Genomic DNA, 15,711 nt, shown 5'->3' on the forward strand with positions numbered 1-15,711 from the left:
CTCTTCTCTCTTCTATCACCTAGCAACTAAATGTGCTTGTCTTCCCAGAATCATCTTGAAAATGCTTAACCTATAGCATTTTTGTCCTCACTTTGTAAGGTAATGTTCTCAAGCTTAATTGCATGAAACTTATGCACGTGCATGAACAAAGAAGTCTTCCAAAAAATTTTCAGTTGAGAGCTCCACCACTCAAAAAAGCATTTAAGCTACCTCTCACAGTAGTTCTTTAATCTCCTTTGTGAGGAATTCAACTTACAGAAGTTTCTGCCTACCCACAGGCATATCTTCATCTCAGTGGCACCGCAGCGAAGTGCTGCTGTTATGGTAGTTGTGAAGATGACTTTTTCACAGGGTCAGTAAAAACTGTGGAAGGAGATAGCAAACATTGTTCCTCCCTATTGTTGATAAGGATTGAAGACACAATACTTAAACAAAAATGTTTATTTAACTTTTAATGCATGTGAGTTCAAGGAATATTTTTTTCTACATAGAATCACGGAAAATCTTGAGTTGGAAGGGACCCATAAGGTTCATTGTGTCCAACTCCCTGCTCCTCACTGTATTTTGGTACTGATGCAACTGAAAGCAGTTTTATACAGAAAGTAAGTCTATGTAAATTCAATTCAGGTATAAGTTGCTATTACTTGCAGACTATATGGCTAAAGAAATAACTACAGTGCTATGATGTTGTTTTCCAAAGCTATCAAAATACTAGCTTATAGACCATCAGGAACAGCAGATGGACAACATCGGTTCCTTCCACTTCTTGGGGATTTTCAAGTGCCCTAAAAAATGCAGTGGTAATCCTAAATGTGAACGTGATCTTTCAAACAGAATTTTCTTGCAGAACTTGTATGTGATCAGCATGCCTTTTATTGTAATTGCCTGCATGCAAGTGATCTTTTACTGCCAGAAAATGAGAATTGAAGACTGAACAAATTTTTTTTTTCCTTTTAGAGCACGAGAATAATAAATAGATTTTTTTATAGAATTCCCTAGTACAGGGATCTTCTGTAAATCATGTGTAAAGTGTAAAGTTCATGAACAGTTTGCACAGAAGGATTCTGATAATGCTGTTCAGCAGATGTTACCTGTTTGCTAGCACTTCTTCTTTTGTAAGGTAGATTCTGCAGTACCTGGTAGCAAAATTATTAGCTTTGTTAATTGTGTTCTTGAAATCAGGATGCACATGGTAGGGTAGGGGTGGAAAAGCTGGTGTCCTCCTGTTTTCCAGGCTTCATTGACTGTCGTTATATGTACTACATCGTAGAAGTTGTCTGCTTTGCTTGCACCCACATGTGCTCTGTAAAGTAATGATGGAACAATGTGTCGGATATGTTCTAGTTTAGAGGTTTGTGCTTATGTACAGTCACCATTTTTGTTACTCTGGTGAAGAGCTTTTGTGATGTGCATGACATCAGCTCTAGTGGCTCATGGTGAAGTAGCACCAAAAGGCTATGGTAAGAGTTGATCTGCTAGAGGATAGGAAGGCTCTGCAGAGGGATCTGGACAGGCTGGATGGGTGGGCCAAGACCAGTTGTATGATGTTCAACAAGGCAAAGTGCCAGGTCCTACACGTGGATCACAACAGCCCCAGGCAGTGCTACAGGCTGGCAAAGCTGGAAAGCTGTCCAGCAGAAAAGGACTTGGGCTGCTGATCCACAGCCACTAAACATGAGCCAGCAGGTGGCCAAGAAGGCCAGTGGCATCCTGGCTTGTATCAGAAATAGTGTGGCCAGCAGGACCACGGCAGTGACTGTCCCCTTGTACTTTGTACTGAGGCAGCACCTCGAGTGCTGTGTCCAGTTCTTGGCCCCTCACCACAAAAAAGACATTGAGGTGCTGGAGCAAGTCCAGTGAAGGGCAATGGAGCTGGTGAAGGGTCTGGAGTTCAAGTCTTATGAGGAGCAGCTCAGGGAGCTGGGGATATTTAGACTGGAGAAAAGGAGGCTGAGGTGAGATCTTTATAACTACCTGGATGGAGGTTATAGTGAGGTGGGGATTGGTCTCTTCTCTCCAGTAACAAGCAATAGGATAAGAGGAAGTGGCCTTGAGTTGTGCCACTGGAGGTTTTAGTTGGATATTAGGAAAAATTTCTTCACTGAAAGGGTTATCAAGCATTGGAGCAGGCTACCCTGGGAAGTGATTAAATCACCATCCCTGGAGATATTTAAAAGATGTGTAGATGTGGCATTTAGGGAAATGTTTTAGAGGTGGACTTGGCAGTGTTAAAGTAATGGTTGGACTGATGATCTTAGAGGTCTTTCCCAACCTAAACAATTCTATGATTTTATGTCCCTGTGCAAGCATTGAAGACAACAGTCATCTCCAGCTGCAGCAAAGCTAAAATGGCTGACTGCAAGTTTCAATGGCAAAAAAAGGGCTTAACAGCCCCTTACATCAGAATTCAGTGAGTCAGTGCCTCCAGATCCCAGGCCCTGATGCCTCCTGTTGCACTTCTTTCCTGTAATGCTCCCTGTCTCCCCTCCTCCCTGTAGACATGGTCTTCCCCTTTTAAATCACATCACTGCTGCCATTCTGTAGCAGCTGAGAGGCACGGCCTGGTATCCATGTGATGTGTGGCCAGTTCCCGTGATGCCAACAGCCAGAGACTGCTGCAGGTGTTGGGCTAACAGAGTATTGCTGTATGACTGGAAGCCAGCAGTGGTACAAAGGTAAGATCCTGACTTTGGGCAAAATGCCCATTGACGTCAGTGAAGGCAGGATCTCGCCAAGAGCATGTGGTCCAGAGGCTGAAGCTGGAAAGCTCTCTCAACATATCTCTCTGGTTTCCCTTTGATGCTGATACACATTTTATTTTTCATTTTATTCTCTTCAGAGCTCAGTAAGAAGCAGCTTTCTGTCCTGTGAAACTTTTCAACACACACAAAGCATTTGAAAACAACTGTGAGTGGAACAAAGCACTAGGAACAGAAGTACAATGAAAAATTTTACAAAGAATCTTAGGGTAAGCCAGGTACAAAAAGGGTTTAGGAGTACAGGAATTCCAATTTACTGTCCAACATATTTGTAATAACTACAGCAGACAGCAGAACTGGTAAACAAATGGATAATTAAAGTCATTAGGAGCCATCAGCATTATTTCTGGCAAATTCTCACAATTCAAAAACAAGGGAAAGATTGTCTGTCGCCATATCTAAAATAGAAGGGTGTGTTTTTTTAATTTTAATCAATGTGTAACAATGTTGTGAAACTCCCAGCCATTGGATCTTGCAAAGGCTAAAAACAGAAGTGAACACAAGAGAAAACTGAATTTAATCACAAAGGTTAGGTTCAATGTTTGCTGATAAAACACAGTGAACCAGGTGCAATGGCCAAGTCAAGGAAAGGTCCTGTACCACAGAATTCCAAATCTGGGGCAGTGCATGAAGGACAGACCCCTGAACATGCTCCTCTTCTCCCGTGGGCATTTTTTATCTGCCACTGATCCTGGACAGCTGTCTAATGAAGCACTGTCTCTTATACTCTGTATGCTTCCCTGATGGGTCAGAGCAAGAGCCCTGGCCTTACTGTAGATGGATTCGATGATGCTTGGAAACTTTGCTTGTATTTAGAGAGCCCAGTTTCCAACTCTGTGTTCTGTCTGCCTCAGCAAAGAGCACCAATCCAGAATGTTTTCATCCTTCTTGAGAAATTTTTTTCCAGGGCATGTGTTGATATCAATTGCCATTAAAAAGGGTGTGAAGGGGGTTGAGAAGAGGTGTATAACTGCTTTTACCATCTCCAGTCATGTCAAGAAGCAAATTCAATGCAAACTTTTTTAATCTCTCTCTTGTGATGCAGAAAATAAGTATTTATTTAACTTAACCTTTCTTTTCTTAATGTCACTCTTGCCCCTGCTCTTTCAATAGACACACCTTTAGTTTTCTTTAAATAGCCTTTATCAAGCAGAATGTTTGATTTATATGTATATTATAATATTGTTTTGCACCTTGTCTTATTCTTTGCTGCTTGTGCACTGGTACGGAATGTCTTTCTGTTACAGATTATCTGAAAAGGCTGCTCTGGCCTTTCTTCCTTTCACATTTCTCTCCTTGCTTCCATAGATGACCAAGTCCACAGTGGAACGATCCAACCAAATGTGCCTAGTGCCACAACCGGGCCGGTCAGATGGAATGCCTCGGGTCAGCCTCCAATTAACAGATAGTGGTTCTCGTGGGAAGGAGATGGACTTAACGGATGAAGTCTCCTTCACTAACAGTGATGTGTTTTTCTCCAGGTTAGTGTTCCTTTTTTGTCTTTGTGTTTGTCTCCTTGTTTGTTTTGTAACTGCACCTTCAGCTCTGGGCTTTTTGAACACTTACAAAATATGCTGGGGTCTAAGGCAAATTAATGTGCCTATTCCTGTTCGATCTACACACTCCAGTGCCAGCTGTGTGCTTTGGTTTGCCTTTCCAACATTAAATGTCAAGCTTTTGAAGGTAGGATGCTTGGTGAAGGAGTGCAGATGGACAGGACTGATCTATGATCAGGCACTAGAAATTACAATGAGCACAAGATGTAACTGCAATGTCAGGTGTCTCCTCTGAGTAATCAAGCGTATTTGATCTGCCCAGGTTAAGTGTTAACAGATGGCTGACTTCATTCTCACTCTCAGTCCAAAAGAAAGGGGTTTTAGGGGGTTTTCTCTTTCTGGCAAGAACAATGCTAGTACTACTATTGTTCAGACAAGACAGAATAAAGAATATATAGAGAATATCTGTAAGATTATCTGTCTGAATTAATCTATGAGAGTCTATTGGTTTAAAGAATCTACAAAGGTATCTATCTTAAAAGAGTATTTTGAGTTTTGATCGCTGGCACATTGTTGATTAGGTGAACAGGTAATGTGCAGTTTGCTTTCTTGTAAAGTCCTTCCCTGAACATCAGGCTGAACCAGGATCTTTTTGTTCTTCTCAGGATATTGAATTGAGTCTGTCATTCTCTCTCCTCTTGTGTCTAGTGCAGCACATGGGGGATTCAGGTTACTGTGGGAAATTGCAGTGTGCTACTGAAATAAGGAGTTGGCCTAATGTGGGAAATGGTGCTATTTTACATGTCATGAAACACAACACCGCAGTGTCTCAGCACACCAATAGGAACACAAAGCAGAGGCAGTGCTGCCAGACACATAACTGACTTCACTGTGTTAGCAGGAGTTGTGTGCTATTCTCAGCACTAGCACTCAATTTACAAGTTAGCAAATCATGCGTTGACACCAGATTTTGATTCGTAGTGATGATGGTGAAGCCCTTGCAGGCACATGTGCTCTCTAAGTTCTAGCTGCATTAGCTGTGTGTTTACTCTCCCCGAACTTCCCCCAAAGCTCCTGCAGCCAGAACACATCATGTTTGTTTACATGGTTTCATTAATCCAGCTCCTTTTAACTGAGATGAGTTAGGAAACAATTACCAGAGCAGGTCATCTGGCAAAACTGAGAAGGCAGTATAGTTCTACCAGCTGAACAGGGCCAGGCAGGTGGGGCTGGGTCAGAAGCTACAGCCTCTTGTGTTGGTATGCTGGAGCTTGGCAGAGAGTGTGCCCCTGCCTGTATTCTGCTGTGTGTTGCAGGGTGTAAGGGGAAATGAAGTGCTCCAGGGCTGAAACAAAGGACTGCAGAGTCTTGTGTCTGGGAAGGTGTGTGTTGACTGATGTACTTCATGAGGTACCCCAAAAACTGCTGTTCTCTTAGGATAACATTCCCCAAAAGGTGTCATTATTTGCTGTAGGAATTCATACTTTCTTGTCAATGTGTAATTGCTTAGAAGAGTACAAATATGGAACAGTTGGGCCAATACCGGCACAGAACATTAAGCACCAAATGAGATATGTTTGTAATTAGGCAGAATCTTAATCTTTGTGCATAGGCCTTGGAGTGAAAGATGTCTGCATCTCTAATTTTATCTGGAAAATTAATAAACTGTAGAAATTAATTCTCTTGTAATCCCGTTTTGTTCAAGAATGCCCTAGTTTTTTGTCCTCTATCACACTTCTGTACTTATTTACCTAATTGGGTTGAATAGCCACACCGCTCTTTGTGTCTGGTACTTCTGTGTCCGTGATCTGCTGCTGCTGGAGGAAGAGCAGGTAGTGTTTGTTGTTTCCTACCCAGCTTCAGGATGGCAGGTTGTTGGGCAGGACAGGATGGAGACAAGGCCTTGGAACACCCCTAAGAGGAAAAGCAAAGAGACATAACACATGTGAAGTGTCTGTGCAACAGGCAGAAACCCCTATTCCCTGGCATTAATGTAGTGCTCTGATATATCAGGAGTGTTTTTAAACATGCTTTTGGCAGCCTTGGGTCACTCTTGTGTAATTTAAGTCCACAATGAGGTATTACCTGATTTTATTTCAGTGCAAGGCTATTATTAGGAGTTTCCACCTTTTTCGGCAGAAGGACTCTGGCATCTGACCTAGATTATAAAGTGCTTTGCAAACACACTGCTATTCTTGTTGGGATGTTTTGTGTCACAAGGTACTACTAGTTCTTAAATAAATGTTATCATTAATTATACGTAATTATCAAGTATGTTTTAGTGAAATTGCTTGTTGTATCTGCTCAGCTATGATATGATCTTTCGTAGAAAAGAATAAAGGTTGTTCTTGGCAGTGATAATTATTTCCTGCTTCATGAAAACAACTGGTTTGTTCCCTTTCCATGCTCAGATACCATGATATGGGTGGATTAGAAGAAGATGAAGGGTTACACACAACAGTAGATGCAGAACTCCATCTTTAGCAGCTTCACAAGTGTTTAAAAGTGAAGAAATAACCACACACACTAAACCTGTAAGGCCCCCTCTAGCAAGGACTGCAATCTTCAATCTTTAATAAATTTTCAGTCAGTTTCATTTGGCACTGGAGCAGAGGCCTTCAGGGAGAAAATGAGAGACTTCTGGTTGATTAGTAATTTTTAATACTATTTGAAATACCTCTTAGTATGTGTCTTCATACAGTTTTCCTTAAAATGAAGATTTGTATATTAAGTAGCAACTACGGACTGTGTCTTCTAGATTAATTTACCTTTTTTTTTTAAATATTGAAAGTCATGTTATGCCTCCTTACAGGTATGTTATTCCTCATTGCAGGATGTTTTTTAAGGTGCTGATGTCAATTGAAATATACAATGTATCAGTTGCAGTCAAAACATTACAGAGCATAAATTCTGTATCACCCTCTGTTCTCAACAGTTATCCTAAGAAAATGTTATTTGTAAAGTTGATACATTCTTTTTTTCTAACCAAAATAGGTGGATTAACTCTATGGACCCAAAATCCCCAGTAGCACTTAATGTATGTGTTCTTTTGAAAACTGCCTCATTTGTCATAATTGTGTGCAAGGACAAACTGCAGTAGCAGAAAAGCACACCTGTAATGCAGCTCTCGATTAAATCCAAAACCAGTGGAGAATGAAAGAAAGGAAGCAGCAGGAGAGGAGAGACTGGTCCTCTGAAAGAAGGATGGAAGTCTTTAGGCAATATGCAGCCTGTTACATACTTCTGTGAGTCTCATCTTGTTTTTGCAAGAGCTCCTGTGCAGAGCTTCAGAGCAGGGCAGCCAAACCTCCAGACCCTGGGAACCACACACATACTTTTATCTTTACCTGATTGAGAACCACAAGACTCACACTGCAGACCTCAGGAGCTGGGGAAGGCAGCAGCTTTGGGACTAGGGTGTGGGCTGGAGGGAATGGGGCTCCCTGGGGCGTTATCAGACCTTCAGTGAGAAGATATTAGAGTGGACTTGCAGCTCTGTGAACCTCAGAGTCCCTGTTTGGGTCCCTCTTTCTTTCTACTATCTACAAGGAAAAGTCTGCTCAAAACTGGTTCAGAAGGGCATACACAATTGTGGTAGGAACTGGTGTGATTTTGGATGTGTTTAGAGGTACTAAAACTTCAAATAACTGCTTAAATCACAGATTGAAATGGATTTTACTTTAGGGGTAGGATATGTTATGATTTAAGTGGATACAAAGGTAGGAGAGCCTCTTGCAAGCAATGCTCTCAGCCTTTCGTGCTAAACTTCATATACAATCACCATCCTGGAACTTTTGCCCAGGAAAGGACACTGAAATTCGCTTTCCTGTTGTGTATGTCTGTTCTAGCACTTGCTGGAGCTGCATCTCTCTGCAATCCTGGTACTGTTTTGAAGGAGGAACCCTCAGTGGGAGAGCACGCTGCTGTTTGAAGTGCTGTAGGCTCTGTGCGTGGAAATATCGACTAAAGGAGTGGGGCTGGGCACCCGTCCTTGCTAGTAGTGGTTGGGGGCTGAGGAATGGGGGTGTGTATGGCAGCCAGACTGTGAAAAACATTCTGCAGTTCCTGAGAGCCAAAGCTTAGAGCAACCACAGCAGTTGTTCAGTAAGCCAGCCATTGCCTTCTGTATTTTGTAGCCTTGCCTTTGTGTGCCAAAGATCATAAATTCCTGTTTGTGACTGCCATCACAGCTGCAGTGAGATCTGACAGCACAGATACCCCGTGCTGGCTTTCTAACACGTGCATGTTCTCAAGGAGAAGGTTTGTTTACATCAACCTTTTGTTCACAAAGATCCTTATATCTGACCTATGTCCTGAAAATAAAGGCATCATGTGCCTAGTAGCATAGTAACCTCCCTAAATTAAGGGGTGGGTTAATGTACCCTGCTGTGCCCTCTTCTTAATGACACTGCATATTTTCACTGTTAGTTGTTGAGGTATGAAAACACATATATTTGTACACTGAGAAGTTTGTGTTTACTGTAAATGCTTTCCCTGTTTGTTGGCTTTCCTTTTAGCAGCTGCGGTTTAAAACTTACCATTACTCTCTGGCACATGCTAAGAACTTGGGTGCCTATTGCCAGAACAAATCAAACAGGGGGGCTAGTGTTGTTTGCTTAGCTGACTATTTTTGTTTAGGTTTGGGGTTTTTTTGTTTTTGAAGTCTGTCGTGCCAGTACATTCAGTCCCTATCCAAAGTAATAATTTGCCTTACCACTCAGGAGTCTGGCTGCCAGGTTTACATAAGGGATTGCAGCCAGGCAGCTGGCAGGGCTGCCCTCCAACAGCCATGGATTCTTCAAGAAAACGTTTCAGGAAAGGGGTAAAGGTCTGGAATGAGGCTGATGGAGAGGTAGTGAGCGTGGTTGCCTTTTGCATCATTCAGCGTGCAACACCTGTGGCAGGCCCTGCTATGAGCCCTCAGAGAGGACTTTTTATGTAAGGTGTTGTTGCTGTTTGTCCCTTTGTCTCTTTAGGTTGTGTTGAGTTGGTTTTTCCAAGCTGACTCATTTAACTTTGAGAGTACATTTGTCTCCACCCTTCTATGCAATCAATTCCCTTCTTTCTTGCATTGTGGAATGCTGGCAGCAGGAACTGCCTTACATAATGAGTTGTTAAGAAAAGCATTCAGTTTTCTAAAAACATAGACACAAACCCGTGTGATTTATGTGTCTCTCCAAAGCAGGTGACTGTGAATGGCAAATCAGGGTGTGGTCTGAGCTCTTTCTGGGTTCTTCTACCATCTGTAGTCAAGGTGTAGTGACAGTCACAGAAACATGTAATTATGTAGATTTTTCTCGTGTAAGTCACCTAGGTGGATTTCAGTGTACTTTTCCAAGCATTTGCCCTCTCTCTTCCACCCTGCACAGGTTAATCCTTTAAATTAGGCTTTGTCCATTACACTATTGTAACCTTCGTGTATACTTCTATGCATCCTATCTTTGCCTCTCCTTGCAAGATTTACATGGTGACAAATTATGGCTTGTGGGATGGAGAACATTTTGAGTCTGATGCCCTGACCTGTGCCACAGAAGTAGAGGTTCATCTTGGAAGCAACAGGAATCAGATATGAAACAAAGATCTGGTGACTGTTAAGGTAGAAAGCATATATGCACTTTATTGTCATTATGTGCATATGGAAACAGAAGTTCTGCTTTCAGTCCATTAGCCAAGTATATTAGCTTTTTCTGTTTCCTGGGACAGCATCCAGCAGCCTTAGAAATCAGAAAGGGACTCAAGTTAAGTTCCCAGTAATTGAGTAATAGAGCTGAAAAAAAAAACTACTCCCTTTCTGTACCTCAGGCATTGCCCTTTCAGTTAGAAAGATTCTTTATTTTTCCATCTTGTTCATTTCTTCCTTTGTATCTGCTTTTGCTGTGAGGAGAAAGTCCCTACATCTCATGAGGCCGGTGGCTTTCTGATACCAGCTGGGCCAGATAATAGTTTTTGCTGAGAATATCAAGTGCAAATATCTGTATTATTTTGAAGTCATTTTTAAACAAAGGGATCAGTGACTTCTCGTTGGAAAACATACAGTGAAGAATTTAAGCCAGCCTTGGAAAGCTTTCTGGTTTTAATATCTGTGTTTACAAAAACCAAGACACCCATCACTAACCTGTCTTACTAGCAACTAGGGAAGAGGCAGAGCCTCTACACTGTAATTTGACTTATTTTTACTGCAGTGAGTGGTTCCCTCTCCCATAACTTCCTTAGCCTGTCTCCCGAAGTGCCTGGTGCATTGTTCAGATGAGGAGGTTCAGCGTAGTGTGCCTTGTTTCCGGTAGCTTTGCAGAGCAAGCAGTTTTCTACCACCTGAAGCTGTGAGGTTCTCCTTCCTCTTCGCTTCCCAGAGGGGACCTGGCCCTGTGTCCTTCAGGAAGATCAGTGGGCAGAGGTCACCGGGTTCTCAGTCAGGCTTGTTTGCTGCTGCAATTTCCCGGTTCAGGCTGAAAGAGCTGTGCATTTGGACATTGTGTTCAGCACGTTGCAGCGTAGGCTGATGGAGTTCAGCTGTGACTTCCCATGACACACGTATATTTTTAATCAAAGTAGTCAGCTGGCTGTCTAATAAGAAAAGGCTGAGGATGGCATGGCAGGGTTGTTATTCACTGCTCTTGCTTGCATCGGTTTGTCTCTGAGCTCTCATTTTATCTGTTGTGAGGAGTGTGATCCCAACCCAACCAGCAAAGCTGGGTGCAGGAAGAAGCCCTAGGACTGACCTGAGAGGGCTGTATTCCTTTCAAATGTAGTCAGGTTTTAATAGGTCTGGTCAGAATTGCCTTTTCTCCAGGATCTCCCTTGCTTCCGTGACAAATGCATCTTCCAGCTCTGGACAGAGACATGTAGTTAACTCTCAGCTCGCTCTTCTTTTAGTGTCTCCCAGCCGGAGTCAACCTCAAGTGATCTTTTCCCACCAGCTCTCCCAGGAGCCAGGCTGGCCACTGGGGCACTTGTGCAAAGGGAGGACTCCTTGCAGTCACGTCATTAGCTGAAGAAGAGGAGCTATTTCTAGAGGGTTTTTTCCAGAGGGTAACTCCGCCAGACTGCCTCCCTTGCCAACACAGACGGCAGTTTATCTTTCAGTGGTGTAGAAAGCTGCGTGCAGCAAACATGAATTGTGTGGCCTGTTCCTCCACTTTCCTCAGCCTCTTCTCATATCCTTATTTTTCATAAGACTAAGGGTAAACTACAGGTATTTCACTTGAAGGCGCTTTAGGAAGCAGGGAACAGGGAGAGTTCAGAGGCATGGAGTTCAAAGGATAGTAGTTTTGTAGAGGATTGGAAGGATGTTTTTGAAAGATGGGAAAGTGTGAAAACAGTGACATTTTTGGTAGGAAATAAAAATAATGCAGGAAGTACCAGGGGCTCATTTTAATTTTTTAGAATTTTTTTGCTAGCAAATAAATGCTTTTTCTTTAGTGTTTTCTATGACAGATATTTTCATTGGTCTGAAACAGCTGGATTTTTAAAGGGTTTTTGTGCAGACTGATAGAAATAACAGTTTGGAGGACTGGGAGAAATTTCACTGGACATTAACATTTAGAAATTTCATTAGATTAACAGAGCTTTGGAGAAAGCCTGCTTTGGAAATAACTTGCACCCTACCAGACTCCTGCTTGTTTGCTTGCTCTCCCATGCTCTGGCACTTTAACTAACTAGTGCAAATGAAAAACCTAGTGACCTTGTCACTCAGCATGCTCTACCCTGTTCCCACAACAGATTAGCTGTCGCAGCCATTCATCACTTGTTGCTTTCCCAGGAAACCCTTTAGGAACCTACTCCCAATCCTCTCCCTTCTCCAGGATGGAGGCCAAGAAATAATTTCTGGGCTATCCCATGGGGTGAGAGTCCTTTGGAATAAGTTAAAGCTGTTGACAGGCGGGTGTGGCACTGCTTGCAAAGGACACTGCTGCTTAATGAAGAGCAGCCACAGCAGCCAATCCAGGTCTCCAGAGAGTTTGGGATGTCCCTTGCAATGAGAAATGAACTAGTGTGCTTATCTGTTGGCTGAGATCAGGAGTGCTGAGAACCTGAGGCTCTGAGAAGCTTTCAGCTTAGTCTTTATTTTTCTCTTATTCTAGCAAGTTTAAGAAACAATTCTGGAATATGTTTCCTCCTTAAGAGATTTTAATTAGCTTTGTTTAAAAAGGTAATTTGGCCTCTAAGTTACAGGAAGTGCAAAAGCCCAGTATATTCTCCATGGATATGCCAACAAGGCTTGCATTTCTATGCCAATGCAAAAAATAAAAGGGATAAAATTAAGTCAGCTGAGAGCAACCTACTTGTCTCTTGGACAAGAGGAGTATCATTTAAGAAAATGAGTAAGAAAATTCTGTAAATTCTGGGCAGTTCACCTAAGGCTTGGTGTTCCTAAACAGAAGCAACTGTTAAGTTGCAAGATCATTAAAAATTCACTATCATCTTTGATGAATTGCATCAGTAGTTAATTATTCTCATCATTTAAAAATGTCTCATTTCTAGGCATAATTTACCTATCTTTGACTCCCAACCATTGGGTCTTGGTCGGTTTGTGAGTTCTAGGTCAAATATTAATGTTTTCTGCATGCATAGACTATTTTATTTGAAAAACACTAAACACGTGGGTTTAGTTTTTGTGTTTCCTTTGTGGGTTGTCTCTGAGAACTCTTCAGTTTCTCACAAGTTGCTTGAGAATGGGAATTGCTGAACTGATCATAGTCTTCTGTAGCAACCACCCCAGTAGGAAATACATTGTACACCTTTTCCACACAATATCTGTGTTGATACCTCCTAAGACGATGATCTTATATAGAAGTGCTGGTCTGGCATGATGTTATATCTCCCAGTAGGACCCATCATCTTGCACATAGTTCCCAGATTTTACTCTTACATGGCTGTACTGAAACTTCTAATGCTGGCTTGCACACAACATACAAAAAGAACCACCAGCATAGTTTTACATTTCCTTTCACTGATAAAATTGCTAAGTTGAAACAGGGCTGAGTACCAGCTTTGGAAAGTCACCATTAGTACTTTCACCCCCTTTCTGAGGACTCCCCTTTCACTAAATTATGTTTTTGATATATTAGTTGGTCTTTCTTCCTGTTTGTGCCCTTTTGGAGAGGGCTTATTTAATTGTCTGTCTGCTTTGTTTGGACATGAAGGGCTACAGTTTCCAAATATGGTTTCTGTTTACTTGTGACTTGCTTATTTCATGTGTGCACACAAATCTTCTAGCCCGTGGGAGATTTTCCAGGCTATTTACCATTTGTGATTGCAGATGTTCATATGGACAGATATTCTAAAGAGGAAAATGCATGTATCAATGCATGTATCAATGCATGTATCAATGCATGTATGTGTACATAATAATGGCAGTTTAATTTTTTTATTGGTGGCATTTTGAAAAGAACGTTCTTTAATTTTCAGTCTATGACATCTTTACTTTGCATTTCATTTTTCTACCAGAGGGAAAATATTGCATAACTAAGTAAATATTGTGGGAATAAAATGAGCAGCCTTCTAAAAACCCTCAGATTTTGTCAGACCAGGCAAGACCTCTTTCTTTTAAAAATAGTATCTAATTTGTGTATGACTGTGCAGTGAAGCAAAGGATAACTGCTTTTCAGGAGGCAGACACAACCACATCCTCATAAAATCCATTATCTAGATCACTTGTATCCTCTGATGCTGCTCACAGATCCTCTTCTTTTGTTGCTTTATATGCTGAGAAAATTACTTGGTGTGCAGCAAAGTATGAAAGGGAAAGAAAGAGAAGAAAGCACTTCTGTAATGATGATTGACAGGAGACTTCCTTTCCAAACATGCGGTTATTCTTTAAACTTTGATGGAGAAAAGTGATTATTCATATTTAGTTCCATCCAGTGTATTTTTTCCCTTTGTTGAATCTCAGTAAGAAATTTGCAAATCTAATAGTTTGAACCCTTGGTGTAGGTGCTAAAGTGTGGCGGTATGTGTTGATATTTCAAGGGGCTTTATCATTTTTATTGTTATTTGCTGTCTGTTTTCCTGAAATATTTGCAATACACTGAGGAGCTTATAGTCAGTGGGGAGGATGCTGTGCATGTCCTGAGGGAGGGTTTTCCTCGCCCTCTGTATGTGTGTTTGGTGGTACCATAAAGGGCCTCTGTGGTACATTGTTGCTGCCAACAGGTGAGTTTGGCCTTTCTGAGTAGTAGGTATGCAAGAACTGTATGGAACTTGCAGTAAGATTTTGTTTTCCGTCTAACGTGGGAGAACAAATTGAACCAGTGCAAAGAAATCCAAACCAAAATGTTATATAATCCCAGGTTTTATATGGGATAACCCATCCTGAATTATACAAGTTAAAAAAGGTGTAAGAGGACAAGGGAGGCATGGGAATTCCTGTCTCTGTCAAGTAGTAAATTGGCTTAAAGGTAAACATCTGTGTGAAGGAAGTGGAAGTGTTTGGAGATAAGACTGCAGTTCTCTGGCAGCTTTTGTCTGCCTCCTTTGTGCCACAAATAAATCACTTGTGGTCCATACTCCTGAACTGGGGAGGTGAAGAATTAATGAATTGTGAGCTCATTTAGCAGGTGAGAGATTCAAAAGGCCCATTGAGACAATGTGAACTGAATTAAGGTGACATGCATCATGGGGAAATTTCCTGCTGTTTGAGTACTACTGCTCTTACTGATGGTTGGGCACTGTGCCCCAAAGTACTTTTTAAAATTTCACTCTCTTTGACATTTCTCCATGTTAAAATCTTTTGTTGCAGCATATGCAGCTGTTCTGGAAATAATTAAAACCTAGAGAAACCAGAAGTACCAGCAACCACCAACTAGCATTTTTTCAGTTTTGATCCCCTTTCTTTCAGTGGGTGCTGAAGTTGCATGCCAGTGGTGCAGGGAAACATGAGCTAGTGTACCTCTTCTTAGTCGTGATGATTTTGGCAATGTTAAAGAGGCAGATGAGGAAGGAGAGGGAGAAGTAGATACCCTGTTGAGGGGACTCCAGAAGACAACAGAAACAGAAGGTGGATCTGAAGGTGTTGATGGCACAGGGAGCCCCGCGACTTTACTGTTTTCCCAAGGCATCTGGTTGATTTTAGCGTGATGCCATAAACTAACCTTCTTCACTAATGCTAATTCATAAATTAATCTTTCTGGTTATTACAGCATCCCTTTTTGTTAGTGAATTCTTTGTCAAGGAGCTTAGCACTTCTAAGCTTATTTATATGGGCAAGTCCCATGGAAGTTATGACAAAATAGCTAGTGTATAAATTTAGAGTACAGCAGCTATTTGAGTTATTCCACTTCTGTTTATTCAGCAAGCTGCTGTGGAGAACCCTGAATCCTTCCCCGTGTAGATGGATCCTTAGTTAAATGTGGAAAATTAATTTTTTTTAATGGCATCCTGATGGTAATAACACTCAGTTTATAGAAGTGTAATAAACTATGAATAATTGTGTGTGTGTAAAAGAAGACTGGCCAGGG

The 15,711-nt window shown here is 41.6% G+C and overlaps 1 protein-coding gene across 5 annotated transcripts in view; it reads left to right on the plus strand.

Annotated features, from left to right (window-relative positions):
* FAM13A (family with sequence similarity 13 member A) overlaps positions 1–15,711 on the plus strand; it is a 139,998-nt gene that overhangs the window by 61,891 nt on the left and 62,396 nt on the right. For all 5 annotated transcript variants that reach the window (XM_018072979.1, XM_029960830.1, XM_029960838.1 and 2 more), the window contains one exon: positions 4,068–4,240. In XM_018072979.1, coding sequence (XP_017928468.1) covers positions 4,068–4,240 — 173 coding nt within the window. The remainder of the gene's footprint in view (positions 1–4,067; positions 4,241–15,711) is intronic.

Source organism: Manacus vitellinus, unplaced genomic scaffold (genome assembly GCF_001715985.3).
Source record: "Manacus vitellinus isolate BGI_N305 unplaced genomic scaffold, ASM171598v3 scaffold_0_pilon, whole genome shotgun sequence".
In the NCBI taxonomy this organism is placed as follows: Eukaryota; Metazoa; Chordata; class Aves; order Passeriformes; family Pipridae; genus Manacus; species Manacus vitellinus.